At 53.1% G+C, this 27,352-nt stretch overlaps 2 protein-coding genes across 2 annotated transcripts; both read left to right on the top strand.

Moving 5' to 3' along the window:
• Positions 1–457: 457 nt before the first annotated feature.
• Positions 458–13,578, top strand: PRIM1 (DNA primase subunit 1). The gene is made up of 12 exons (XM_083880895.1): positions 458–596; positions 902–1,059; positions 1,135–1,241; positions 1,331–1,404; positions 2,292–2,428; positions 3,708–3,766; positions 3,836–3,946; positions 6,737–6,972; positions 10,987–11,056; positions 11,136–11,221; positions 13,049–13,147; positions 13,381–13,578. Exons 1-12 carry the CDS (start codon positions 494–496, stop codon positions 13,398–13,400), a joined length of 1,260 nt encoding a protein of 419 aa, XP_083737021.1. The 5' UTR covers positions 458–493; the 3' UTR covers positions 13,401–13,578.
• Positions 13,579–14,796: 1,218 nt separating this feature from the next.
• Positions 14,797–25,680, top strand: NACA (nascent polypeptide associated complex subunit alpha). Its single transcript, XM_083881119.1, has 8 exons — positions 14,797–14,874; positions 15,260–15,331; positions 24,251–24,336; positions 24,435–24,512; positions 24,728–24,874; positions 24,997–25,125; positions 25,338–25,460; positions 25,551–25,680. Exons 2-8 carry the CDS (start codon positions 15,262–15,264, stop codon positions 25,563–25,565), a joined length of 648 nt encoding a protein of 215 aa, XP_083737245.1. The 5' UTR covers positions 14,797–14,874; positions 15,260–15,261; the 3' UTR covers positions 25,566–25,680.
• Positions 25,681–27,352: the final 1,672 nt, after the last annotated feature.

Raw genomic sequence — 27,352 nt, 5'->3', positions numbered from 1 at the left:
GGATTTCTCCACCGGACACCGGGACATCCCGGGATCTCAGCGCTCCTGGGACACTGCAGCGCCCCGAAATCCCCCCCACCCGCCTCGGGACCCCTCGGATCCCGGTACATCCCCGGACCTCAGGACCCCGACCCTCCTTGATCTGGGGACCCCTCGGAGCTCAGCGCTCCAGGACCACCCCCAGACCCCACGACCCCTCTGACCCCCGGGGCATCCCCTTCTCTCCATCCCGGGATCGCTCCGGTGCTTCTCTCTCCTCCCACTCCCCCCGAGCCGCGCACCCCCAGTCCCGGTACCCCCCCCGCCCCCCGCTGCCCGGACTACAACTCCCGGCAGCCCTCGGGCTCGTACTATAACTCCCGGCGTGCCCCGGGTCCGCACTACAACTCTAAGTGTCATCAGGGGGCGCACTACAACTCCCGGCATCCCCCGGGCCCGCACTACAACTCCCGGCATCCCCCGGGCCGTCGCCTCCCGCCGCTCGGTTCCCGCCATGGCGCCGTTCGAACCGGCGGCGCTGCCCGAGCTGCTCCCGGTTTTTTACCGCCGTCTCTTCCCGCACGGCCCCTACGGCCGCTGGCTCAGCTACGGCGGCGGTGAGAGGGTGGGGGGGAACCGGGACCGGGAGGGGAGACGCTGTCGGGGATGCGGTGATACCGGGAGGGAGCATCCGTACAGGGCAGGGGGCCCTGCCGGGGACCGGGATACCGGGCCGGGGGCACCGATACTGGGCCGGGGGCATTGATACCGGGCAGGGGACACCGTTACCGGCCGAGGACAGGGGCAGGCGGTGGGAGGATGCGCTGAACGGGACACCGAGAGGAGCAATAAAGGGAGGTGACTGTAATGAGGAGATTTAGGAGGGTGTTGAACCCCCCCCGACCGTCCCCGGTCCCCACAGTGGTGAAGAACTACTTCCAGCTGCGGGAATTCTCCTTCACCCTCCGGGACGATGTTTACCTGCGCTTCCAGTCCTTTGCCAGCCCCCAAGAGCTGGAGCGGGAGCTGCAGAAGATCAACCCCTACAAAATCGACATTGGAGCCGTCTATTCCCACAGGGTGAGTCCTGGTACCGTGCCCGGGGGTCCTCAGGGGGTCTCTGGCCACGCTGAGCCCTCCTCATCCCTGCTGCAGCCCAACCAGCACAACACGGTGCATTTGGGAGCTTTCCAGCCTCAGGAGAAGGAGCTGGTGTTTGACATCGACATGACGGATTACGATGATGTCCGGACGTGCTGCAGGTTCTTGGGGAGGGCTCTGGGCTGAAGGAGGGGGGTTTGAGGGTTTGGGGGTGTGGGATGTCCAGCTGAGCCCCTGACTCTGCCCCCAGCTCGGCCGATATCTGCCCCAAGTGCTGGACGCTGATGACCATCGCTGTCCGCGTCATCGACCGCGCGCTCGTGGGTGAGGACACACAGGGGCCTGGCTGTGACCATCCAGACCAGGTCTGACCCCACAGCCATGCCCAGACCCCAAAGAGGGGCTGGGTCAATGCTCTGACCGACCTGGGGGACACTCTGGTGCCCGGCAAGTTTGTGGTGCCATCAGTTTTGGGTGGTCACCGCAGCCTATCCTGGTGTGGCCCCTAAACTCATCTGTGTCCCCCCAAAAACCCTTCTGTGTCCCCCTAGACCTATCTGTGTCCCCAAAAAACCCACCTGTGTCCCCAAGAATCCATCTGCCCCCCCTAGACCCACCTGTGCCCTCCTAAACCCACCTGTGTCCCCCTTAAACCCTTCTGTGCCCCCCAAAACCCTTCTATGTCCCCCTAGACCCATCTCTGCCCCCCAAAAACCCTTTTGTGTCCCCCTAAACCCACTTGTGCCCCCCAAAAACCTACCTGGGCCCCCCAAAACCCATCTGTGCCCCTCAAAAACGCACCTGTGTCCCCCAAAACGCACCTGTGTCCCCCCAAAAACCCTTCTGTATCCCCTAAAAACCCATCTGTGCCCCCCAAAAACCCATCTGTGCCCCTCAAAAACCCACCTTGCCCCCCAAAAACACACTTGTGTCCCCCCTAGACCCTTCAGTGCCCCCCCAAAAACCCACCTGTGTCCCCCCTAGACCCACCTGTGTCCCCCAAAAACCCACCTGTGTCCCCCTAGATCCTTCTGTGCCCCCCAAAAACCCTTCTGTGTCCCCCCCAAACACACATCTGTGCTCCCCTAAACCCATCTGTGCCCCCCTAAACCAATCTGTGCCCCTCTAGACCCACCTTGCCCCCCAAAAACACACTTGTGTCCCCCCTAGACCCATCTCTGCCCCCCAAAAACCCTTCTGTGCCCCCCCAGAGGACCTGGGCGTGCGGCACCGCCTGTGGGTGTACTCTGGCCGGAGGGGTGTCCACTGCTGGGTGTGTGACGACGCCGTCAGGAAATGGTCCCCAGCACTGAGGGCGGCTGCTGTGGAGTACCTCAGCCTGGTGAAGGTGGGTGCAGTGGGGGGCAGGAACCCCCTGATCAGCCCTGAGCCTGTGGGAGGTGGGTTTTGGGGGGATTTGGGTAGCCCCTGACCCTGTGGAAGGTGGGTTTTTGGGGGTTTGGGCACTCCCTGAGCCTGGAGAATGGGTTTATGAGGGTCTAGGCAGCCCCTCACACTGGAGAAGGTGGATTTATGGGGGTTTGGACACTCTGTGACACTGGTGAAGGTGGTTTTTTTGGGGTCTGGGCACCCCCTGAGCCTGGAGAAGGTGAGTTTATGGGGCTTTGGGCAGTTCCTGCCCACCCCTGGCCCTGGAGAAGGTGGATTTATGGGGATTTGGGCACCCTGTGACACTGGAGTAGGTGGATTTATGGGGCTTTGGGCATCCCCAGAGCTTGGAGAATGAGTTTAGGGGGATCTGGGCAGCCCCTCACCCTGGTGAAAGTGGGTTATGGGGGTCTGCGCACCCTCTAAGCCTGGAGAACGTGGATTTATGGCGGTTTGGACACCCTGTGACACTGGAGAAGGTGGGTTTTTGGGGGTTTGGGCACCCCCTGAGCCTGGAGAAGGTGGGTTTATGGGGCTTTGGGCAGCTCCTGTCCACCCCTGACTCTGGAGATGATGCATTTATGTGGGTTTGACATCCCTTGAGACTAGTGAAGGTGGGTTTATGGGGGTTTGGGCAGCCCCTGCCCTCCCCTGACTCTGGAGATAGTGGATTTATGGGGATTTGGGCACCCTGTGACACTGCTGAAGGTGGGTTTATAGGGCTTTGAGCACCCCCTGACCCTGTGGAAGGTGGGTTTAGGGGTGTCTGGGCAGTTCCTGCCCACTCCTGACCCTGGAGAAGGTGGATTTATGGGGATTTGGGCACCCTGTGACACTGGTGAAGGTGAGTTTATGGGGCTTTGGGCATCCCCAGAGCTTGGAGAATGAGTTTAAGGGGGTCTGGGCAGCCCCTCACCCTGGTGAAAGTGGGTTATGGGGGTCTGGGCACCCTCTAAGCCTGGAGAAGGTGGATTTATGGGGGTTTGGACACCCTGTGACACTGGAGAAGGTGGGTTTAGGGGGGTCTGGGCACTCCCTCACCCTGGAGAATGTGGGTTTAGAGGCTTTGGGCACCCCCTGACCCTGGTGAAACTGGGTTTATGAGGGTTAGGCACCCCCTAACCCTAGAGAAGATGGGTTTATGTGGGATTAGGCCGCCCCTGACCCTGGTCTAGATGACTTTAGGCACCCAATCACCCCCTGCCCACCCCTCCAGACTGACCACTGCTGTCCCCCAGGGCGGTGCGGACACGGTGAAGAAGGTGACCCTCTCCCACCCCGTCCACCCCTTCATCAGGTGGGTGAGGACCCTTTTCTCCATCCCTGTGGACTCCAGCAGGCTCTGAGCCCACCCTGCTCCCCGCAGGCGCTCGGTGGAGGTGGTGGAGAAATACTTTGAGGAGTACGCGCTGCTGGGGCAGGACATCCTGGGCAGCCCCGAGAAATGGGACAAGGTGCTGGCCCTGATCCCGGAGGATATCCTTTTTTTCCCCCCTTTTTTTTTTTCCCCCCTTTTTTTTTTTCCCCCCCTTTTTTTTTTCCCCCCCTTTTTTTTCCCCCCCCTTTTTTTTCCCCCCCTTTTTTTTCCCCCCCTTTTTTTTTCCCCCCCTTTTTTTTCCCCCCCTTTTTTTTTCCCCCCCTTTTTTTTTCCCCCCCTTTTTTTTTCCCCCCCCTTTTTTTCCCCCCCTTTTTTTTCCCCCCCTTTTTTTTCCCCCCCTTTTTTTTCCCCCCCTTTTTTTTTCCCCCCCTTTTTTTTTCCCCCCTTTTTTTTTCCCCCCCTTTTTTTTCCCCCTTTTTTTTTCTCCCCCCTTTTTTTCCCCCCCTTCCCTTTTTTTCTCCCCCCTTCCCCTTTTTTTCCCCCCTTCCCCGTTTTTTCCCCCCTTCCCTTTCCCTGAGCTGCTCCATGTCGGGAGGGATGGCACACAAGGGGTTATTGTGAGGGTGAAAAATTAGAATGTGAGGGTTAAATATGGGGTTGGAATGTGGGGTTGAAATTAAAATGTAGGATTAAAATGGGGTTAAAACATGGGGTTAAAATTAAAATGTAGGATTAAAACATGGGGTTGAAATGGGGTTAAAACATGGGGTTAATATAAAAATTTGGGATTAAAATGTTGGGTTAAAACATGGGATTAAAATGGGGGTAAAGATGGGGTTTAAAAGGGCTTAAAACATGGGATTAAAATGGGGTTAAAATTAAAACATTGGGTTAAAACATGGGGTTGAAACATGGGGTTAAAATGGGATTAAACATGGGGTTAAAATGGGGTTAAAACATGGGGGTAAAATTAAAACATGGGGTTAAATGGGGTTAAAATTAAAACATGGATTGAAATGGAGTTAAAACATAGGGTTAAAATGGAGCTAAAACATGAGGTTAGAATGAGGGTTTAAAATGAGATTAAAGCATGGGCTTAAAACATCAGATTAAATAATGGGGTTAGAAATTAAAACATGGGGTTAAAAGGGGGTTAAGACATGTTGTTAAAATGGGATTAAAATGGAGTTAAAACATGGGGTTAAAATGGGATTTAAACATGGGGTTAAAGTGGGATTAAAATGGGGTTTAAACATGGGGTTAAAATTAAAACATGGGGTTAAAATGGGGCTAAAACACGGGGTTAAAATAAAAATGGGGTTAAAACATGGGGTTAAAATTAAAACAAGGGGTTAAAATGGGATTAAAATGGGGTTAAAATTAAAACATGGGGTTAAAATGGATTGAAATGGAGTTAAAACATAGGATTAAAATGGGACTAAACCATGGGGTTAAAATGGGGTTAAAACATGGGGTTAAAATTAAAACATGGGGTTAAATAGGGATTAAGACATGAGGTTAAGACATGGGGTTAAAATGGGGCTAAAACATGGGGTCAAAATTAAAACATCGTATTAAAACATGGGGTTAAAAATGGGGTTAAAATTAAAGCATTGGGTTAAAACATGGGGTTAAGATGGGGTTAAAACATGGAATTAAAATGGGGTTAAAATAGGGTTAAAATTAAAACATGGGGTTAAAACGTGAGGTTTAAAAATGGGGTTAAAATTAAAACATGAGGTTAAAACATGGGATTAAAACGGGGTAAAACATGGGGTTAAAATTTAAAACACGGGGTTAAAATGGGGTTAAAACATGGGATTAAAATGGGGTTAAAATAGGGTTAAAATTAAAACGTGGGGTTAAAACATGGGCTTAAGACATGGGGTTAAAAATGGGGTTAAAATTAAAACATGGGCTTAAAATTAAAACATGGGGTTAAAATGGGGTTAAAACATGGAGTTAAAATTAAAACATGGGGTCAGTGGGGTCCTGAGGTGTAAATGGGGTCCTGGAAGGGTTCTGAGAGAATATAGAGGGTCCTGGAAAGGTAAATGTGGCCCTTTGGGGCAAATGGGGTCCTGGAAGGGTAAATAGGGTCCTGAGGGGTAAATGGGAACCTGGAAAAGGTAAATGGAGTCCTGGAAAGGGTAGATGTGCTCCTAGAAGAGTAAATGGGGTCCTGGAAAATTAAGTGGGATCCTGAAAGGGTAAAAGTGCTCTTAGAAGAGTAAATACATTCCTGGAAGGGTAAATGGGATCCTGGAAAGGATAAATGAGCTCTTAGAAGGGTAAAGGGAGTCCTGGGAGGGTAAATGGGATACTGGAAAGGGTAAATGGGGATCCTGGAAGGGTAATTATGCTCCTAGAAGGGTAAATGGGGTCCTGGAAGGGTAACAGTGCTCCTAGAAGGATAAATACATTCCTAGAAGGGTAAATGGGGGTCCTGGAAGGGTAAATGGTGTTCTGGAAGGGTAAAAGTGCTCCTAGAAGGGTAAATTAGATCCTGGAAAGGATAAATGAGCTCTTAGAACGTTAAATGGGGGTCCTGGAAGGTTAAATGGGGGTCCTGGAAGGTTAAATGGGGTACTGGAAGGTTAAATGAGATCCTGGAAAAGGTAAATGAGCTCTTAGAAGGGTAAATGGGGTCCTGGAAGGGTAAATGCATTCCTGGAAGGGTAAATGGGGTTCTGGAAAGGTAAATGGGGTCCTGGAGAGGTTAAAAGTGCTCCTAAAGGGTAAATACATTTCTAAAAGGGCAAATGAGATCCTGGAAGGGTAAATTAGATCCTGGAAAGGGTAAATGGAGGTCCTGGAAGGTTAAGTGGGATCCTGGAAGGGTAAATGAGGTCCTGGAAGGTTAAATGAGGTCCTGGCAGGGCAAGTGGTGCCATGTAAAGATAAAACACGGTTCTGAGTCTGTGATGAGCCTTGACCCAGCCCAGCACAGCACCGGGAGGCCCTGCAGGCCGAGTTCCCCAAGAAGAAGGACTCGGTGCAGCGCTGGGAGCTGCTCAGGACCCGCATGGACAGGACCAGGACGGGGACACGGGGGGCTGCCCAGGGACCCTGTTACTGTGACTGGGAGGTGATGCTGCAGTTCTGCTTCCCCCGGCTGGACATCAACGTCAGCAAAGGCCTGGGTCATCTCCTCAAGAGCCCCTTCAGTGTCCACCCCAAAACTGGTGAGTGTGGGGAGGGGTCTCAGTTTTAATAGACAGGGATCTGCCAAGGAAGATTGGAGCTTCCCTTGGAATGTAAGCTTCCCCCACTTTCCCTTTTTCAGATTATTATATTATTATATTATTATTATTATTATTTCAGATTATTATATTATTTCAGATTATTATATATTATTATTATTCAGATTATAATTCAGATTATTATAAATTAAAAGGCTGTCAGGCAAAGATTTTGGGAATAGGTATAGCAGTTCTTTACTAGAGATATTAAAAATACAAAGATTATAGTACAAAATAATAAGCAGGCAAACAAACAAGGAATCCCAGAAAAAAAAAAAAAAAAAAAAAAAAAAAAAAAAAAAAAAAAACACAAACAAACAAAACCTCTGACAGAGTCAGAAAAATACAACCTGATGCCCTGTTAATCAGGGCGTTGGAAACAGTCCAAAGTCAGCCCTCCTGGAGTGGCAGATGTGTCCTGTTGGAAGCAGAGATGATGATCCTGTGGAGCCAAAGAGTCCAGAGATGGGTCTGGTCTCCCTTTGGGGGGTCCCATGGGAAAAACTGGAGTGCCTGGTGATACTTGTGGCTCTTTTTTATCTCAATAGAAATTGAGAAAAATTTCTGCTTTTCTAGTAGAGCATCTCCCAATAGGGTGATGAAATGTTTCAGCCATTGGTGAGCTTTGATGGTCCCTTAACAGAAGATATTCCCATGGGGATAGTGAAAGACTGAGCAGAGATAAGAGATAACACCCCACCCGGTTTTTAACAACTGGCTTGTTATCAGAGAAGGCAGTTACCCCCTCCCTTCTGGAGTTAAAATGGATAAGAAAAACAAAACCTTTGGCTATCTCTTTGTTTTGGTCAAGTACCTTTAAGTATCCAACATTTAGTCTCCTTTGGTAACTCATGGGGAAAAAATTCTTTAAAGTAAAAAAAGGAGCAAACCTAACCCCCAACAGAAAGTGTTCTGGTTTGGGGCAAATCTGGGAGGAAACCAAGAGGAGTGACAGTTCTTTACTAGGAAATAGTAGGGATTTACTAGGAGCTTTACTAGGAATTCCTTATTTAATATGAATATTAAAAATATTAAAAATCTCCTAAATTTGGGGTTCCTCAGGAGGGCAAACGCAAATAATGGCCCCTGTCGTGGTTTGAGAGCAAAACAAGTGAGAGGCTCCAAGTCAGAAATACAATTTAATAAGAAGAAAGGTAAAAAGGTAAAAATAAAATAAAAGAAATGCAGTAACCTTGTCCTGGTTTGGGGCAAATCTGGGAGGAAACCAAGAGGAGTGACAGTTCTTTATTAGGAACTAGTAGGGATTTACTAGGAGCTTTACTAGGAATTCCTTATTTAATACGAATATTAAAAATATTAAAAATCTCCTAAATTTGGGGTTCCTCAGGAGGGCAAACCCAAATAATGGCCCCTGTCGTGGTTTGAAAGCAAAAAGAGTGAGAAGCTCCAAATCAGAAATATAATTTAATAAGATACAATTTAATAAGAAAAAAGAAAACATAAAATAAAATAAATGCAATAACTTTGTCCTGGTTTGGGGCAAATCTGGGAGGAAACCAAGAGGAGTGACAGTTCTTTACTAGGAACTAGTAGGGATTTACTAGGAGCTTTACTAGGAATTCCTTATTTAATACGAATATTAAAAATATTAAAAACTTCCCAAATTTGGGGTTCTCCAGGAAGGCAAACCCAAATGGCTCCTGTTGTGATTTGAAAGCAAAAAGAGTGAGAAACTCCCAATCAGAAATACAATTTAATAAGAAAAAAGGTAAATATAAAATAAAATAAATGCAGTAACCTCTAAGTGGAAATCCAGTGGTAAACAGGCTGTGCTGCAGTTCTGAATTTCAGGTTTTATTTTTCAGGGTAGGAATTGCCTCCTCTCACTGGGTGGAGCATCTTGTTGCTGTAGGAAAAAAAAAGAAAGACTCTAAATATTTCAGAAGGCAAAGAAGGCTTTATTTTCTAATTTTTACTACCTTTTTATAACGAGTTCTGATACAGACTTGACATGATTAGTAAATAGGAACGACACCTCTCTAATCCTATTGGTTAATTAAAAAAACAGCAAAACACCACCTGGAAAAAAGATTTTTTTTTTTTTTTGAGAAAGGATAGTTATTTGTTTGCCAAGATTGTTTTGAGAAAAAAAAATTCTTGAGGATTTTTTTCCTTGAAAAAAAGTTAGCAGGCTAAAAATCTTTCAGAAATATCAGGCCCACAGCATCTCACAACAAGATGATATAATTTTATTTGTATTATGTGGTGAGCCTTAATGGTCTGTTAACAGAAAATATCCTGGTTTTAGGATAGGGAGGATGGGTCTGGAAGAGAAAAAGATTTAACTGGCCAAATCTCATTTGGACTTGGTTGTTAATTATATTTTATTTAAGGTACAGACTCACCAGGTGTGAGCTCTGTCTTACAAGGTGAGAAAATGTACAACTTCTAACTCATTTCAAGGATTTTTAAACAATAAGCAAAAGCAATTAAAACCCAAAATCTGAGTTATTTTTGTTTATAACCCAATTAAAGGTCAGTCAATGTCCTCAATGTGGCTTTTACTGATCAATTGGAAAAGATCATCCAAAATTGAGAAGAAGGACTCGGGCAACATCCAAATCTCTCCATATTGTCTCTTATATTTGTGTGTGTATATATATACATATATAATTATATGTGTATATCTATATTATATATATATAAAATATGTAGATATACATATATAATATATATACATATATAATTATATATGTGTATATAATATGTATATATGTGTATTATATAGATTATATATATAATATTATATGTAAATATTTTATATATTATATATCATAATATAATATATATATATAAGACTCAGGTATGTATTATATATATTTTTATATATAATATGTATATATATGTCTATATATATGTATATAATATGTATATGTATGTATTATATATAATATATATGTTATATATATTGTTATGTATTATATATAATATTATATATGTATTCTATACATAATATTATATATACATAATATTATAACTATATATAATGTATTATATAATATATATTAATATTATATATATGATATTATATATAATATTTTATATATAATATAACTCAGGCAACACCCAAATCCCTCCATATTGTCTTTTATATGTGTGTGTATATATATAATTTTATATATATGATTATATGTGTATATATGTATATATGTATGTATATGTATGTATATATATGTGTGTTTTATATATATATATATATATATTACTATATATCCTAAAACCCAAAACCTTAAATATTAAATATCAATATTAGAAATATTTCACCCTGTGACATCACACACTTCAGTACAACTCCACACACACACACAGTCCCAATGCCATCACTCAAATTTTGGAAGCCATTCCCATTGTTGCCTCAGGTCAAAGGCAGTGCCCTACTGAGAGTCAAAGCAGAAAATCTTGATGTTTTCAGCATTTTAGGGTTCCAAAATCTCCCCCTTTTGTTAACAAAAAGCACCTGCCCCCTTCCCCTGGAGTGTCACTATAGAACACAAAATGAATGACACACACAGTCAAATCATCAGGGTAAAAAAAAAAAAATTATTTTCCTATTTTAATTTATATAGATTTTAGACAATGAGCACAAATTGGAGGATGAGGTTGACACCTCTCCAACCACCCTGATCAAACTAGAAGCCCCTCAATTATCCCCTCCTTAAAAGAAGAATGAAAACATCACTTCATTTTTGTGAAAATCCCTGAGAAACTCGGATTCAAAAAATCCGAGAAAAAAACTCGGATACAAAAAATCTGAGAAATTCAGATACAAAAAATTCAAACAACAGAAAAAAGGCTGAAAAAAATCAGGGCCACACTGGAGTTAAACAAGAGATAAACAACTGATTTCAACAGCTGGCAAACAGAAAACACATTTTTTTGTTAAATATTTTAGTTACATAAAACTAAAAACACCTGGGGGACCTCCCTGTGTCGCAGGTCGAGTCTCGGTGCCGCTGGACCTGCAGAAACTGGACCAGTTTGACCCTTTTTCCGTTCCCACCATCAGGTTTGTGATCTGGGGGCGTGGGGAGGGGGCTCCTGGTGGTCCCCAGAGTTTCCCCCAGCACGTCCTGTTTGTGTGGCAGCTCCCTGTGCCAGGAGCTGGACACGGCCAGCAGCGACGGGGAGCAGGAGGATGGAGGGGAGACCGAGCCCAAACGCCGTGCCAGGGGTCAGAGGGGATGGGGTTTGGGGGGCTTGGGGGTCAGGAATGCGGTTTGGGGGGCAGGGATAGGGTTTGGGGTCAGAGGGGATGGGGTTTTTGGGGTTTGGGGGGCAGGGATGGGGTTTTGGGGGGTCAAGGCTGGTTTTAAGGGTTGGGGTCAGGGTTTCAAGGTCAGGGTTGGGGCTTGGGGGTCAGGGTTTGGGGGTTAGTCTTGGGGTTTTGGGGTTAGTTTTGGGGGTCAGGATTGAGGGTTGGGGGTCAAAGCTGGGATTTTGGGGGTCAGGGTGGTATTTGGGGGTCAGGGGTCAGAGTCAGGGTTTGGGGGTCAGAGATGGGGTTTTTGGGGGTCAAGGTTGGGGTTTGGGGGTCAAGGTTGGGGTTTGGAGGGTCAAGGATGGTTTTTAGGGTTAGGGTCAGGGATGGGCTTTGGGGTCAGGGATGGGGTTGGGGTCTTGGGGGGTTTGGGGGGTTAGGGATGGGGTTTGCAGGTCAAGATTGGGGTTTTATGGGTTAGGGTCGGGGTTTGGGGGTCAGGGATGGGATTTTGAGGGTCAGGGTTGGGGTTTGGGGGGTCAGGGTTGGGGTTTGGGGGTCAGGGATGGGATGTGGGGGTCAAGGATGAGGTTTGGGATCAGGGTTGGGGTTTGGGGGTCAAGGATGGGGTTTGAGGTCAGGGATGGGGTTTTGGGGATCAAGGATGGGGTATGGGGGTCAGGGATGGGATGTGGGGGTCAAGGATGAGGTTTGGGATCAGGGTTGGGGTTTGGGGATCAGGGATGGTGTTTGAGGTCAGGGATGGGGTTTTGGGGATCAAGGATGGGGTATGGGGGTCAGGGATGGGGTTTGAGGGAGTCCAAGCTGGGATTTTGGGGGTCAGGGTTGGAGTTTGGGTGTTAGGGTTGGGGTTTGAAGGTCAGGGTTGCGGTTTGGGGGTCAGGGATGGTGTTTGGGGGTTAAGGTTGGGGTTTCGGGGTCAAGGATGGGGTTTTTGGGGGTCAGGGATGGGGTTTGGGGGTCAGGGATGGGGTTTGGGGGTCAGAGATGGGATTTTTGGGGGTTAGGGATGGGGTTTTGGGAGGTCAGCGTTGGGGTTTTGGGGTCAGAGATGGGGTTTGGGGGTCAGGGATGGGGTTTGGGGGTCAGCATTGGGGTTTTGGAGTCAGAGATGGGGTTTGGGGGTCAAGGTCAGGGTTTAGGGGTCAGGGATGGGGTTTGGGGGTCAAAGCTGGGGTTTCATGGGTTGGAGTCAGAGTTTGGAGGTCAGGAATGGGGTTTGGGGGTCAGGGATGGGGTTTGGAGGTCAGAGTTGGTGTTTGGGTGCTAGGGTTGGGGTTTTATGGGTTAGGGTTTGGGTTTGAAGGTAAGGGTTGCGGTTTGGGGGGTCAGGGTTGGGGTTTGGGGGATAAACATTGGGGTTTGGGGGCAGGGATGGGGTTTGGGGGGTCAGGTTTCGGGTTTGGGGGTCAGGGATGGGGTTCTATGGGTTAGGGTCAGGGTTTGGAGGTTGGGGTTGGAGTTTGGGGGTCAAAGATGGGTTTTTAGGGTTAGGGTCAGGGTTTGAAGGTCAGGGTTGGGGTTTAGGGGTCAGGGTTGGGGTTTTGGGGGTCAAGGTTGGGGTTTTGGGGGTCAAGGATGGTTTTTAGGGTTAGGGTCAGGGTTTGAAGGTCAGGGTTGGGGTTTGGGGGTCAAGGCTGGGGGTTTGGGGGTTGGGGATGGCGTTTGTAGGTCAACCCTGGGGTTTTGGGCATCAGGGTCAGGGTTTAGACCTCAGGCTTGGAGTTTGGGGCTCCCCAGCACCCACTCCTGCCCCTGTCCACTCCCCAAACCCTCCAGACTACAAGAGGACGAGCCTGGCCCCCTTTGTGAGGGTCTTTGAGCAGTTTGTGGAGGGGATGGAAATCGCCCGGCGGGGAGAGAAAATCCGTCAGAGCGGTGAGTGCCCCCAGAAATCACCCCAAGTGGGGCCTTCTGGCTCTGAAAATGAATTTAGGGGTCTCCTGTTGGATTTGGGGTCTGTCCCATTGGATTTGGGGTCTGTCCCATTGGATCTGGGCCCACAGAGGTTGGTGACAGAGAGGGGACACAAGGAGGGAGATGAGCGATGGCTTTTGCTGTGACAACTTTACTTTGTCTGGAAAAAAACTTCCCATTTCTCCTCCTCACAGATCTGCAAGGAGATTTCTGAGGCTTTGAAGCTGAGGGAACAACTGCCAGTGTCACATCTTGTCATTGTCATTGTCACCTCCCCTGGCCATGGGGGTCCCAGTGCCTTGGAGCAGCCAAACCACACAGTTTCCCTGCCCTTTCCCTAGTTTTTGTACTTTTTGTACTATTTTCTACTCCATTAAAGGCCACTAAATGTTTCTGGTCACTTGTGTGCTGTGATTGGGATGTGCTGAGGGGGAGTGGGGGGTCTCCTCTTTGTGGGGAGGAGCTGGGGAGGGGTCCCTGCTCTGCAGGGTGGGGTTGTTGACCCCCTAACCCTGCCTGGACCCCTGTTCTGATACCCTAATCCTGCCTGGATCCCATGCTATGTCCCCATAATCCTGCCTGGACCCCCTAACTCTGCCTGGACCCCTGACCCCTTTCACCATACCTGGACCCTCCCTTGACCCCCTAATTCTGCCTGGACCCCCTGCCCTGACCCCAAATCCTTCCTAGACCCCCTGACCCCCTAATTCTGCCTGGACCCCCTGCCCTGATCCCCTAACTCTGCCTGGACCGTGCACTGACCCCTTTCATCATACCTGGACCCTCCCTTGACCCCCTAATCCTGCCTGAACCCTCTACTCTGACCCCCTTACCCTGTCTGGACCCTGCCCTGACCCCAAATCCTACCCTGACCCCTATCCTGACCCCCTAATCCTGCCTGGTCCCTTATCCTTACCCCCTGTCTGGACCCTAACCCTGTCTGGAACCTGCCCCTGACCTTTGTCCTGACCCCCTAATCCTGCCTGGACCCCCTGCCTTGACCCCTTTCACCATACTTGGACCCTCCCTTGACTCCCTAATCCTGCCTGTACCCCTACCTGGACCCCTGCCCTGATCCCATAATTCTGCCTGGACCCCCTAAATCTGTCTGGACCCCCTGCCCTGACCCCCATACCCTTCCTGGACCCTGCCCTGACCCCCAATCCTGCCTGGACCCTTCTCTGACCCCGTAATCCTGCCTGGACCCCCTGCCCTGACACCCTAATACTGCCTGGACCCCCTAACCACTCCTGGATCCTGCCCTGACCCCCTAATCCTGTCTGGACCCCCTGCCCTAACCCCAAATCCTTCCTAGACCCCTGACCCCAAATCCTGCCTGGACCCCCCTGCGTTTGGAGTCCTTGCCAACCTCAGGAATCCCTTCCCCACCGGCTAAAACCAGCCCTCGCATTCACACCATCTCATCCCCCACCCAGAGGGCTCCTCGCCCCCTCCCCACGGGAGTCCCACCCCCTCTCAGGGGATCCCACCCCCCACCCCGGGGGGGTCTCCCCGCACCCACCGTGGGGCCCAAACAGCACCCGGAACTCCTGAACGCGGCTTTGGGGGCCGGGCCGGACCGTATTTCCGGCCTCTCCCCCCACTGCCCCGGAAGTGCCGCACTCCCGGAAGTCGCGCTGCCCTCTCGGTCTCTTTCCGCCGCCATCTTGGACCCCGCTCCCCGCACAGTGAGTCCCGCGCCGCCGCTCGCCGCCATCCGCCGCCATCCGCCGCTCGGGGCGCCGCTCGCCGCTTACCGGGATCAGCGGATGGCCGGCAGGACGCAATTGAGGCTATGGATGGAGCCGCGGGCCCGGCGGGCAGGGCAGAGGGGGCGGCCCCGCGTACCGGCGGTGGGGGGGGAGGAGGCGGCCTAGGCCCCGAACCGGCACCGGGAACGGGAGCGGGATCGGGCTCTGCCCGTGCCCTGCGGCCGAGTTGTCCTGATAGATCTCCCCGGTAGTGGGAGCCGCGCGGTGTCGGAGCGGGGTGGGAAGGACGAGTCGTTCCCAGTGGTCTGTCCTGGAGAGCCCCCGGTGAGTCCAGGCCTGTCGGTTTTCTCCATTCCCGTAGAAATGCCCGGCGAAGCCACAGAAACCGTCCCGGCCACGGAGCAGGAGCTGCCGCAGCCTCAGGCAGAGACAGGTGAGAACCGGGAGGGGTTTTGGGGTGATTCCCGGGATTTTCCTCACCTGGTGGGGTCTGCGGGAGGGAAGGGACGAGGATCCCCCGGTGGTCCCCAAAACCCGCTGGCGGCGGGGGTTGTTTGACCCCCGGTTCCCCCTCGGAGATTTTGAGGTTTTTCATTCTGTGATTTTTCCGTGTTCCCCTCGTGCTGTGGCCAAAACAAACCGGGCCGGGTTTGTGTTTTTCCACCCAAAACTCGTGAATTATCCCACAAGGAATGTGATTAGAGTCATGGAAGTGAAGACGCCTCGTGTCCCGAAATTATCGGAGTTTGGGTGGGAATCTGGGGGAAGCGGCCCCTGGCCACGCCGGGGTGTTGGATTTGGGGGTTTGGGGGTCTGTCCATTGGATTTTGGGTTTTTTTCCTGTTGGATTTGGTGATCTCCCGTTGGATTTTGGGTCTGTTCCGTGAGTGGGTGTTGTGAACTCATCTGAGAGGGTCGAACAGGGTTCTGTTGTTGGATTTGGGGTCTCTCCCGTTGGGGTTGGGGGTTTTACAGTAGGTTTGGTGCTCTGCCCTGTTGTGTTAGTGGGTTTCCTCTGCTGGATTTGAGTGTCTGTCCCATTGGATTTGGGAGTCTGTCCCTTTGGATTTGGGGGCGTCTCTCACTGATTTTTTGGGGGTCTGACCCTGTTGGATTTGGGGTCTGTCCCTTTGGATTTGGGGGTCTCTCATTGAGTTTTGGAGGTTTTGCCCTGTTGGATTTGGGGGGGAGTCTCTGATTTTTTGGGGGGGCCTGACCTGTTGGATTTGGGGTCTGTCCCTTTGGATTTGGGGATCTCTGACTGAATTTTGGAGATTTTTGCCCTGTTGGATTTGGGGGGGGTCTCTGATTTTTTGGGATCTGCCCCCTTGGATTTGGGGTCTGTCCCTTTGGATTTGGAGATCTCTCATTGAATTTTGGGCCCTGACCCATTTGATTTGGGAGTCTGTCCCTTTAGATTTGAGGATCTCTCATTGAATTTTGGAGTTTTGCCCTGTTGGATTTGGGGGATCTCTCACTAATTTTTGGGGGTCTGTCCTTTTGGATTTGGGGATCTCTCACTGATTTTTTGAGAGTCTGCCCTGTTGGATTTGGGGGGGTCTCTGGTTTTTTGGGGTCTGCCCCCTTGGATTTGGGGTCTGTCCCTTTGGATTTGGGGATCTCTCATTAGATTTTGGAGGTTTTGCCCTGTTGGATTTGGGGATCTCTCACTGAATTTTGGAGATCTGCCCTGTAGGATTTGGGAGTCTCTCATTGGGTTTGATCCCTGTCCCATTGAGGGACCACTCTGAGGGTTGGTGACACAGAGGGGACACGAGGAGGGAGCTGAGTGATGGCTGGTGCTGTGACAGCTGCTCTGATGATTCCCAGGGAGCTGCTGAGCTCCTTATCCCTCACCCAGCGTAGCTGGAATTCCTCTTTGGGGCCCTTTCCCTGGAATGGCTCTTGTGTCCCTCTCAGCTGACAACTCCCAAAATTCTGCTGCTCTCGAGTCTCTGATGTTGTCGTGGGATTCCTCAGGACTTTCATCTTGTTCCATGGAGGTCCCTGGAAAAAAAAAAACCCTGGAAAAACCCTGGAGATGGGGCTGGTGCTCCCTGATCCAGAGGGATTTTGGGCAGGCTCTGCCCCCCAGGTGGTTTTGGGGAATCCTTTGGCTTGGTGATGTTTGAGAAAAGACCAAGGGAAGGTGGAGCTGTGGGGGAGAAGCAACAAGCAGAAATGATTGTGTTTATCAGGAATGTGCTCAGACAGTGCCAGTGGAGCTGGAGAAGGAACAGGGAGAGCAGGAAGGGGTCAGGGATTGTCCTGGTGGCTCTGCACAGCTCATTCTGTGACCAGCACAGCCCTTGGCAGGACTTGTTGCTCCTTTCAGAGACAGCAGGATGTTCTCTGGAGCAGGAAGTGTCCTGGCACTGATGTCCAGCTCCAGTCCCAAGGTTTGGTGTAGAATTTTTTCCCTGGATGGCAGGGAGACAAGGAATTTTGCAGACATGAGATGTTCTAGAAACACGTGGGTTTATTATTACAAGGGTTGTGGGTAAAGAGGGCTTTGCTTTCAGCCACCAGCAAAGCCCTAAAGAGAGAATGGGGAGAGAGAAAAATAGAAGAGAGAAAAGGGGTAAAATTGGGGTAGGAGCAGGGGAAAAGTGTGGGGAGAAAACAGGAGCAAGAGAGGTGAGAGAGAGGAGAGAGGAGGGGCAAAAGAGAGCAAGCCAAGAGGGTAAGAGGATGATCTCCTTGTTACAGTACATTCTATCTCTTTTTGTGTTGAATATTCTAATTTACAGTGACCAACCCGTGCAAGATACAAAACCTACAAACTTTGCATGCAGCCTATAAGAACTACTACATTACCATGTCATTTTATATTCTAAACTCTATAGACTCCTTTTTTATGCCCTTGTTCCCTGATGCCTTTGCAGGATGGAAAGGCAACACATTCCTGAGTCTTTTGTTTTTCTGTCTTTCAACTCATCTTCAGCTAATCACCGTCTTCCTGCCTGCCATGCTCACATCTCAAAACTGGCTTTCATTCCTATTTCACTCAGATTTTACACCTGCAGTATTTCTTACCATACAATCATATCCATAAGGTCCTTCCTGTCCCATCTTTCCCAACAGTTTGGGATAAAACGTGGCATTAAAAGCATCTTTCAGGACCTCATTCCTGGGGTGGGGATAGGGATGTCATTCCCTGCATTCCACACACTGCCCTGGGTGACAGCGAGGCCAGGACACGAGTGTGACCCTGACCCCAGGGTGGGACAGGGACACAGCAGCTGGCAGGGACAGGGACACAGCAGCTGGCAGGGACAGGGACACAGCAGCTGGCAGGGACAGGGACGCAGGAGCTGCAGGGACAGGATCCCTGGAGTGGGGCTGGATTTGGGCTGGGCAGTTCCTGGTGCTGCTGCCCCAGGGCAGCACCGAGGCCGGGCCGGTTCTGCTGCCCCGACCGGTTGGGCCAGCACTGCCCTCCCTCCCTGGCCCTTCCCTCAGCGCTGCCCTTGGATCTCCAGGGCGTGCTGGGAGTGATTTTGGGGCTGTCAGGGCTTTTTCCAGGCTCTCAGCTCTGCCTCTGGAGCTGGAAGTTGATTGTTCTCATGGTTTCTTCCTTAGACAGTGCCCTTTGATTGCTGGTTGACATTGGGAATGTCAGGGCTTTTTCCAGGCTCTCAGCCCTACTTCAGGAGCTGGAAGCTGACTGTTCTTATGGTTTTCTTCCCTAAACAGTCCCCTTTGACTGTTGTTTGGCTTTGGGAATGTTAGGGCTCTCTCCAGGCTCTCAGCTCTGCCTCAGGAGCTGGAAACTGAGTGTCCTCATGGCTTTTTCCCCTAAACCGTGCCCTTTGACTGATGGTTGGCATTGGGAATATCAGGGCTTTTTCAAGGCTCTCAGCTCTGGTTCAGGAGCTCGAAGCTGTTTGTCCTCATGGTTTCTTCCCTAAACAGTGCCCTTTGACTGATGGTTGGCATTGGGAATTTCATTGGGAGTATCAGGGCTCTCTCCAGGGTCTCAGCTCTGCCTCAGGAGCTGGAAGATGAGTGTTCTCGTGGTTTTTTTCCCTAAACAGTCCCCTTTGACTGTTGTTTGGCATTGGGAATGTCAGGTCTTTTTCTGGGGTCTCAGCTCTGCCTCAGGAGCTGGGAGCTCAGCCCTGTCATGGCCTGAGCAGTGCCCTTGGATCACCAGCTGGTTTTGGGAATGGCCAGGCCCTCTCCAGGCTCTCTTGGGCCTTCCTGGGGAACTGGAAGCTGCTCCTGGTCAGTGGGATTTGCCTTAATAAACTGTTGTTCTCCCCGTTCAGCTCCAGCTGCCCCCGTTCCTGCTCCCATCCCTGCTCCAGGTACTGGGGACCCTCCTGTAACCCCTCGTGTGCCGCATTAACCAGCGTGTGCCATTCTGGGGGCTGCAGTTCCATTAACCCTAACAGCTCCCAGGGCACTGGGGGGCTCTGGTGGGCCTGGCCCCACCACCCCGTGTTGTTGTGCCCTCATGTCACCCATGGCTGGAGGGAGGGGACTCCCAGGGAATTCCCAGGAGTAATTCCATGTGCCAGTGGGTTATATTTGACTTTTCCATCCTCTTCTCGGGTGGGTCTTTGTTACCCAGGGGTCCTGCCAGACCTCTGGGGCTCAACAGAGGTTGTGACAGCCCCTTTGAGAGGGCAGAGCTGGATCTCTGCATCCCTGGCCTGCTGGGGCTTCCTGCTGAGTTCAGGGAGTGCCTCCTGCTATTCCAGAGCTTGGGAAAATCTGTGTTTGAGGAGGGGATGAACATCCTGGTCCGTGCTGACCCTGGCAGGGCAGGCAGTGCTTGCTGGGCCAGAAGCCAGGCACAGAGGCCAGGGCTGGCTGCCTGCCCCCTCCCTGCCTCTCCTCCTCTCCCTTTCTCCCTCCCTCCTCTCACAGCTCACTCTGTTTCTCTCCTTCAGCTGTTCTTCACGCTGCTCATTCCCCACCTCTGACTCCATCTCCATCTGCCCAGGCTGTCCCAGCACAGCAGCCCCCCAGTGCTGCCACGGCTCTGCCGGGCCCCCCAGGCCCCGTGTCCCCCCCTGTGGTCCCAGCTGCAGCAATCCCTGTGTTCTCTGTTCCCCCCCAGCCCCCTGCCCCAGCTCTGCCAGGCCCAGTCACCCCTTCCCCTCCTCCAGCTCCACAGGCTCCGGTGGGTTTTGCAGCCCCAGGATCTCCAGGGCCTGCCCCAGTTAGCCCAGTGTCTCCAGGATTCCCAGCTCCAGTGTCCCCCGGCCTGGCTGCTGCTTCTGCTGCAGTGACAGTGGCTCCTCTTGCCCCCTCCAGTTCTCTCCCAGCTGCTCTCACCTCTCCCATGAAAACTGCTGCTGCTTCTGTGGGAGCTGCACCCCTGGCCCCACTTCCCACCTCGGGAGCAGCCCCAGGTCCTTTCCCTTCCTCTGGAGCAGCCCCAGGTCCTTTCCCTTCCTCTGGAGCAGCCCCAGGTCCTTTCCCTTCCTCTGGAGCAGCCCTAGGTCCTCTCCCTGCCTCTGGAGCAGCCCCAGCCCCTCTCCTACCACCCCCATCCCGTCCCCTTCTGGCCTCTCCCCCCCCAGTGTCTCCCAGTTTGCTGCCTGCTCCCAGCGTGGCAGTGTGTCCCCAGAGCCCGGGGTCACCCCCACTCCCCACAGTCCCAGTATCTCCTGGAATTCCTGCTCCCAGCCCTCTGCCTTCTGTCCCAGCCTCTCCCCGAGCCCCAGCTCCAACCCCAGCCCTGGTGGGTGCCATCTCTCCCCCTGTTTTCCTGGCTGCCCCCAAAGCTCCTTTGTCACCTCCTATCCCTCTGCTGCCATCTGGGATGTCCCCTGGGCATCCTGCTGCTGCCCCAGCCCCTGGTGCCCCAGTCTCACCACTGGTCCCAGTTGCTCCTTCTGTTGCCAAGGCCTGTCCCGTGGGCCCTGCCCCAGCTGTCCCAGCTGTGGGACACCCAGTGCCTCCCCCTGTAGCCAGGACCCCTCCTGGGAGCCCAGCCCCGAGGGCAGCAGCTCCAGTGGCTCCTGCCCTGTCCACACCTGCACTGGGAGCTGCCATCTCTGTCCCAGGGCCTCCAGCAAGCCCTGTGTTCCCAGGAGCAGCTCCTGTGCCTGCTGGCCCCTCTGTCACAACACCTGTGGCACCTCTGACCACCCCTCCTGGGCCTAAAACACCTGCTGTCCCTGTCACACCAGCTATGGCAGCTCCAGCCACCCCTCCTGGGCCTAAAACACCTCTTGCTGTCCCTGTCACACCAGCTGTGACAGCTCCAGCCACCCCTCCTGTGCCTAAAACACCTCCTGCTGTCCCTGTCACACCAGCTCCAGCCATCTCTCCTGTGGCCACACCAGCTCCTGCTGCCTCTGTCATACTGCCCATGGCAGCTCCAGCCACCCCTCCTGTGGCCAAAGGAGCTCCTGGGAGCCCAGTCACTGCCCCAGCTGCCCCCTCTGTCCCTGTCACACCGCCCTTGGCACCTCTGGCCACCCCTCCTGTGCCTAAAACACCTCCTGCTGCCCCTTTAACACCACCCATGGCAGCTCCAGCCACTCCTCCTGCAGCCAAAGCAGCTCCTGGGGGCCTGGTCACTGCCCCAGCTGCCCCCTCTGTCCCTGTCACACCAACCGTGGCAGCTCCAGCCACTCCTCCTGCAGCCAAAGCAGCTCCTGGGAGCCCGGTCACTGCCCCCTCTGTCCCTGTCACACCGCCCACGGCAGCTCCACCCTCTCCAGCTGCCCCGCCCTCAGCCAAAGCTGCTCCCAAGGGCTCTGTTGCTGCCTCAGCTGCCGCTCCAACTCCCCCCACCCCAGCTCCAGCCACCCCACCTGCAGCCAAAACTGCTCCCAAGAGCCCTGTTGCTGCTCCCCCATCCCCTGTCACCCCATCCCCTGCCACCCCAGCTCCACCAGCTCCAGCTGCCCCTCCAGCAGCCAAAACACCCCCAAAGAGCCCTGTCAAAGCCACCCCCACTGAGGACAAGGCACCCCCAAAGAGCCCTGTCAAAGCCACCCCAGCTCCAGGCACCCCCACTGAGGACAAGGCACCCCCAAAAAGTCCTGTCAAATCCAGCCCCACTGAGGACAAGGCACCCCCAAAAAGTCCTGTCAAAGCCACCCCAACTCCAGCTTCCCCTGGAGGAGGCAAAAAGTCTCTCAAGGGCAGCCCTGTCACCTCCCCTTCTGCTCCTGTGGCTCCAGCACCTTCAGCTCCAGCTGCCCCTGCTGAGGCCAAGGCACCCCCAAAGAGCCCTGTCAAAGCTGCCCCTGCTGAGGCCAAAGCCACCCCAGAAAGCCCTGTCAAAGCCCCAGTCCCTGCAGCTGAGGCCAAAACAACCCCAAAGAGCCCTACCAAAGCCACCCCAGCTCAAGCAGCCCCTGCTGAGGCCAAAACACCTCCAAAGAGCCCTGCCAAAGCCACCGCAGGTCCAGCAGCCCCTGCTGAGGCCAAAACACCCCCAAAGAGCCCTGCCAAAGCCACCCTAGCTCCTGCAGCCCCTGCTGAGGCCAAAACACCTCCAAAGAGCCCTGCCAAAGCCACCCCAGCTCCAGCAGCCCCTGCTGAGGCCAAAACTCCTCTGGCTCCTGCCCAAGTGCCTGCCAAGAGCCCTGTTACAGCCACCCCAGCTCCAGCTGCCCCCCCAGCAGCCAAAACACCCCCAAAGAGCCCTGTCAAAGCCACCCCAGCTCCAGCCACCCCCACTGAGGACAAGGCACCCCCAAAGAGTCCTGCCAAAGCCACCCCCAGTGAGGATAAGGCACCCCCAAAGAGCCCTGCCAAAGCCACCCCCAGTGAGGATAAGGCACCCCCAAAGAGTCCTGCCAAAGCCAGCCCAGCTCTTGCAGCCAAAGGACCCTCAAAAAGCCCTGCTGAGGCCAAGACACCCCCAAAGAGCCCTGTCAAAGCCACTGCAGCTCCATCTGAGGCCAAGGCGCCCCCAAAAAGTCCTGTCAAAGCCACTCCCCCTCCAGCCACTCCTGCTGCAGCCAAAGGACCCTCAAAAAGCCCTGCTGAGGCCAAGGCACCTCCAAAAAGCCCTGTTAAGGCCACTCCAACCCCTGCAGCTCCTGCTCCAGCCACGGGTGTTTCTGCTGCCCCTCCAAAACAACCCTCAACTCCCACAAAAGCAGACACCATCCGTCCTGTCTCTGCTCCCTCTGCCAAAAAACAGCAACAGCAGCCCCCCACCAACAACAAGGCAGCCAAGCCTTGTCCCCCCCAGCCCAAAGCTCCCTCGAAGGCCCCGCTGAGCGCTGAGGATGAGGACCTGCCGCCTCTGCTCCCCCCCGAGCCGCCCGTGCTGCTGGAGCTCTCTCCGGCCCCGCAGCCCGTCCTCAAGAATGACAAGGGTATTTTGCGGGGGCGCGGGGTTTGCCGTGTGCATGGAGTGTGTCACTGGCTGCCCACGGGATATACTAACCCTGCTCGAGGTCCCTGGAGAGTGGGGGACAGAGTGAGCTGAGCAGGCAGGGTGAGCTCGGGGAGGAAAAAAGAGGGGACGGGGCTCGGTGTGGTCACTAACGTGTGTCCTCGGGCACGGAGCACGGCGTGTGGTGTTGTGGCATGGGCACTGCGAGCTGAGCTGGCTTCACACAGCTGGAGGAGGTGCCACGGGGGTCTGTGCCTGCTGTGTGTGGTGTCCCCATGTCTGGGGGGCTGCAGGCAGCACTGGTGACAAACTCCGCTGTCCCCACGCTCTGCCTGAAGTGTTGGGAGCACACCTTGACACCTGCAGAGAGCTCCTGTGGGCTGTGGGCACAAAGGCCCTTCCCAGAGCAGGAAGCAGGACTGAATCCAGGTAATGGCTGCACGGGAGTATCACAGTCACCTCCAGGTGATCCGAGGTTGGGGACACCTGGCTCTGCTTTGATAACTGTGCTGTGGGTCACAAGTGGTGGTGGCATTGCAGCTGGTGGCCCTTTAGGTTTCGTCAGGGGGTTCAGGATTATCCCAGATCATCCCTGTAGTGAAGTTACGGATGTGCAGCAGCCCTGAGGGCTCAGTGAGTAGGGTCTCAGTGCCGTGTGTCAGCTCTGGGTTTGAGGAGAGTCAAAAGGAGCCCTGTCACACTTGGCTGCTGCCACTTGAGCACCCTGGGAGTGCCACCCACCTCCTCCTCGAGCCTGGAGCTGCCTTGTGATTCATTCCAGAGCCTCAGGGCACCTGTGGGGCTCTGGCACCACCCAACTCCCACCACGGGGAGAGGCTGAGGACCCATTGTACCACCCTGCTGATGGCATTGGGATACAGTGACAGCTTCTGATGCCATTCAGAGCGCAGGGAATGCTCCATCCACCACCTAACTGGGCTGACTGGTGGCTGCACTGGGAACCAGCAGCAAAGGCTGTGTCCCCTGGACCTACCTGAAATGGGAAGAGTGAGGGTTTTGTGTGTGTCTCTGCAGGGTCTGGCACAGAGTCCGACAGTGATGAATCCGTACCAGAGCTCGAAGAGCAGGACTCCACACAGGCCACGACACAGCAGGCACAGGTAGGGCAGGTGGCACACGCCATCCCTGGTGGATCAGAGTCCCTGCAGTGTCACCTCAGGATTGTCACGGGTCCCTCTGGTTTTTTCCCTCCCTGCAGCTCGCAGCAGCAGCCGAAATAGATGAAGAACCCGTCAGCAAAGCAAAACAGAGCCGGAGCGAGAAGAAAGCTCGGAAGGTGAGGCTTCACCTGTCCCTGGTGAACAGCCCCAGGGCTCAGAGTCACGCTGGGGATCTCACCAGTCCTGGGATTGGAGTGTTCTCTCCAGGTGACACTCAGGAGCGCTGCTCTGTGGCAGTAGATGAACATTTTCCGGTGTATCCATGCAGCAAATGTTGGATCTGGGGCTCCGGAGAGAGGAGCAGCGCTGACCTTTCCCTGGTGTTTTTCAGGCAATGTCCAAGCTGGGCCTTCGCCAGGTGACAGGAGTCACCAGAGTCACCATCCGGAAATCCAAGAACATCCTCTTTGTCATCACAAAGCCAGACGTGTACAAGAGCCCGGCGTCAGACACCTACATTGTCTTTGGCGAGGCCAAGGTGAGCCAGCAGGACATTATGCCGTTGTTCCTTCCTGTCACCCCGTGTGGCTCCTGCCAGGGAATGTGCTGGCACTGCCCAGGACTGGCCTCATCACTCCTTTCTTTCCTTCCCTCCTGCAGATCGAAGACCTGTCCCAGCAGGCTCAGCTGGCGGCCGCTGAAAAGTTCAAAGTGCAAGGAGAACCTGTTTCTAACATCCAGGAGAACACACAGACCCCCACTGTGCAGGAGGAGAGCGAGGAAGAGGAGGTAACACCTTCCCCAGCCTCTCTGTGGGGCTGTGATTTGAGTTAATCCATGGATTCTTCTCCTTCATCCGTGTGGCAAAAGGAGGAGAGCACAGGGTCCTGCCCTGGGGGTGTTTACACTGCAAGCCTGGCCTCCTAGATTTGAATCTAGACAATCCCAGCCCGTGCCAGGCTTGGAACTGGCACCAATCCTGGGCTCTGCTTCCCCTTCAGGTTGACGAAACCGGCGTGGAGGTGAAAGACATTGAGCTGGTGATGTCGCAGGCGAACGTGTCGCGGGCAAAGGCCGTGCGAGCCCTCAAGAACAACAGTAACGACATTGTAAACGCGATAATGGTGAGTCTTGGGGGGCAGCAGGTTTGGGGGGGGGTCCCTGGGGAGAGCTGCCAGCTCTGGGCTGGCTCCTGACTCCTGTTCTCCCCACAGGAGCTGACGATGTAGCCGCCGGAGGGAGGAGCCTTTTTTGGTGTTTCAGAGAAGAGTAAAAATACAACCAAATTTAAAATTTGTACTATTTCTATCGGTTAATAAAAGTTGTGGCTTATTGTTGGTGAAACTGCTGCTCTCTGTGGTGCTTTGCTGCCCGCCCTTCCCTGAGAGTCGTGGCCCCAGGGTGGAGCTTTCCTCCCGGGAAGATCCCAGCACTGATACCCCGTCCTGGAACTCCACCTGCCCCTTCCCTCCTTTCCTTCCTGTCCCAGAGCCTGGCTGGACACTGTTGGAGTCCAGGACATCCCTTTGGATGACCTGGGACCTGGGAAAGAGAATTTGAGCCCTGGGCAGGGGGTGTGGAGCTGGTCCAGGGGGGTTGGAAACCTTGGCACAGAGTTCAGGAAGACACTGAGTTTGATCTTAGCCCATGGGAGAAACTTCCAGCATTAGGAGAGGAATTGCAAATCACCAGGAAGTGAAAAAAAAATAGTAGTTTAGCACAGTAGAACATACAAAATTCAGTAGTTTTAGGATTATTAGAATAGAGGTAAATGGGGGACAAGATGGTGGGATTTGGGTGGTACCTCGTGTCCCTCTCCTTCTTCCTCATCCTCCATCTTCTGGGGTGGTGATGATATAAGGTAGTTAGAGTGGATTGGGTCAAAGTAGAAGTGACCCTCTTAGTGTAAGCACTGGGCATTGGTGTGAAATAGTAAATAACCTGCACGTAATTATCTGTATAAATGTAAGGTGACGTCCCATCGGTAGGCAGTCACCTCGTGTCCCAGCCCTGCCCAGATTTGGCTGGGAGCGGAGAAAAACTTTGTGATATCAAATAATAACTCGAGAAACCAGAAAGCAAGGCCTTGAAGACTCCGCCAAGGCCAAGGACTTTAAACAACTTGAATCTTGGGTGAGAAAACCAACCCGAGAGACACGAGCCCGGGTCAGCCTCACTCAGCTGCAGGGTCAGCCCTTCATCCCCTCAGGGTTCCCTTCAGGGGGGCTCCTCAATTCCCTGCATCAGGGGAATCGTGGATGAGGGAAAGGCTTGTGGATGTGGTTGTGGACTCCTGGACAGACTTTGGGATGGGGTTCAAAGCTGGCTGGTGGCTGGGCCCACAGCGTGTTGGGGAACTGGGCTGTATCCAGGTGGTGGCTGCATCAGGGACAGCCCTGTAATGTCTTTATCCATGATCTGGGTGAGGGGATGGAGGGCACCTTGGTGTGTGGATGACACCAGCTCGGATGGGATATTGATCTGCTGGAAGGCACAAAGCTCTGCAGGGCCATCTGGACAGGATGGATCCAGTGGGTCAACAAGGCACCACCAACCCCATGGAACACTCCAGGCTGGGAGAAGAGGGGCTGGAAAACTGGGAAAGGCCCTGGGGATAGACTGGAGTGCCCAGGATGGCACTTGGGCTGTCCCAGCCATGGGGACAGGGATTGTCCCCCTGTGTCCCTCCAGTGCTGGGTCCAGTTCTGAGACATTGAGGGGTCACAGAGACATTGAGGGGCTGGAGCAGCAGGAGAAGGGTCTGGAGAAGTCCTGAATGAGCTGGGGAAGGGGCTCAGCCTGGAGAAAAGGAGCCTCAGGAGGGACTTTCTCATCTGACGGGAGAGTGGAGCGGGGTGGGGTCGGGCTCTGCCCCCAGGGAACAGCAGGACAAGGACATTGGGGGGGATCCCGGGGGTCCCTTTCCTCATCCCCCCGCCCCAAATCCCTGTGCCGCACTGCGCATGCGCGCCGAGAAGCTGCTGGAAGGGGCGCGCGCGCCGGGTGGGGCGGGGCG

Source organism: Zosterops lateralis (genome assembly GCF_965231275.1).
Source record: "Zosterops lateralis genome assembly, chromosome: 32".
NCBI classification, from domain to species: Eukaryota; Metazoa; Chordata; class Aves; order Passeriformes; family Zosteropidae; genus Zosterops; species Zosterops lateralis.
The sequence above is the reverse complement of the archived record's forward strand: the minus strand, read 5'-3'. Positions and strand labels throughout refer to the sequence as shown.

Bases quoted from the DNA above. Each gene is read 5' to 3' on its own strand.
- PRIM1 (XM_083880895.1), top strand. From the start codon at position 494: ATGGCGCCGTTCGAACCGGCGGCGCTGCCCGAGCTGCTCCCGGTTTTT. The intron at 2,429-3,707 runs GTGGGTGCAGTG...GCTGTCCCCCAG, and splicing joins AGTACCTCAGCCTGGTGAAG to GGCGGTGCGGACACGGTGAA. The intron at 13,148-13,380 runs GTGAGTGCCCCC...TCCTCCTCACAG, and splicing joins AGAGAAAATCCGTCAGAGCG to ATCTGCAAGGAGATTTCTGA.
- NACA (XM_083881119.1), top strand. From the start codon at position 15,262: ATGCCCGGCGAAGCCACAGAAACCGTCCCGGCCACGGAGCAGGAGCTG. The intron at 15,332-24,250 runs GTGAGAACCGGG...GTGTCTCTGCAG, and splicing joins GCAGCCTCAGGCAGAGACAG to GGTCTGGCACAGAGTCCGAC. The intron at 24,337-24,434 runs GTAGGGCAGGTG...CCCTCCCTGCAG, and splicing joins CCACGACACAGCAGGCACAG to CTCGCAGCAGCAGCCGAAAT.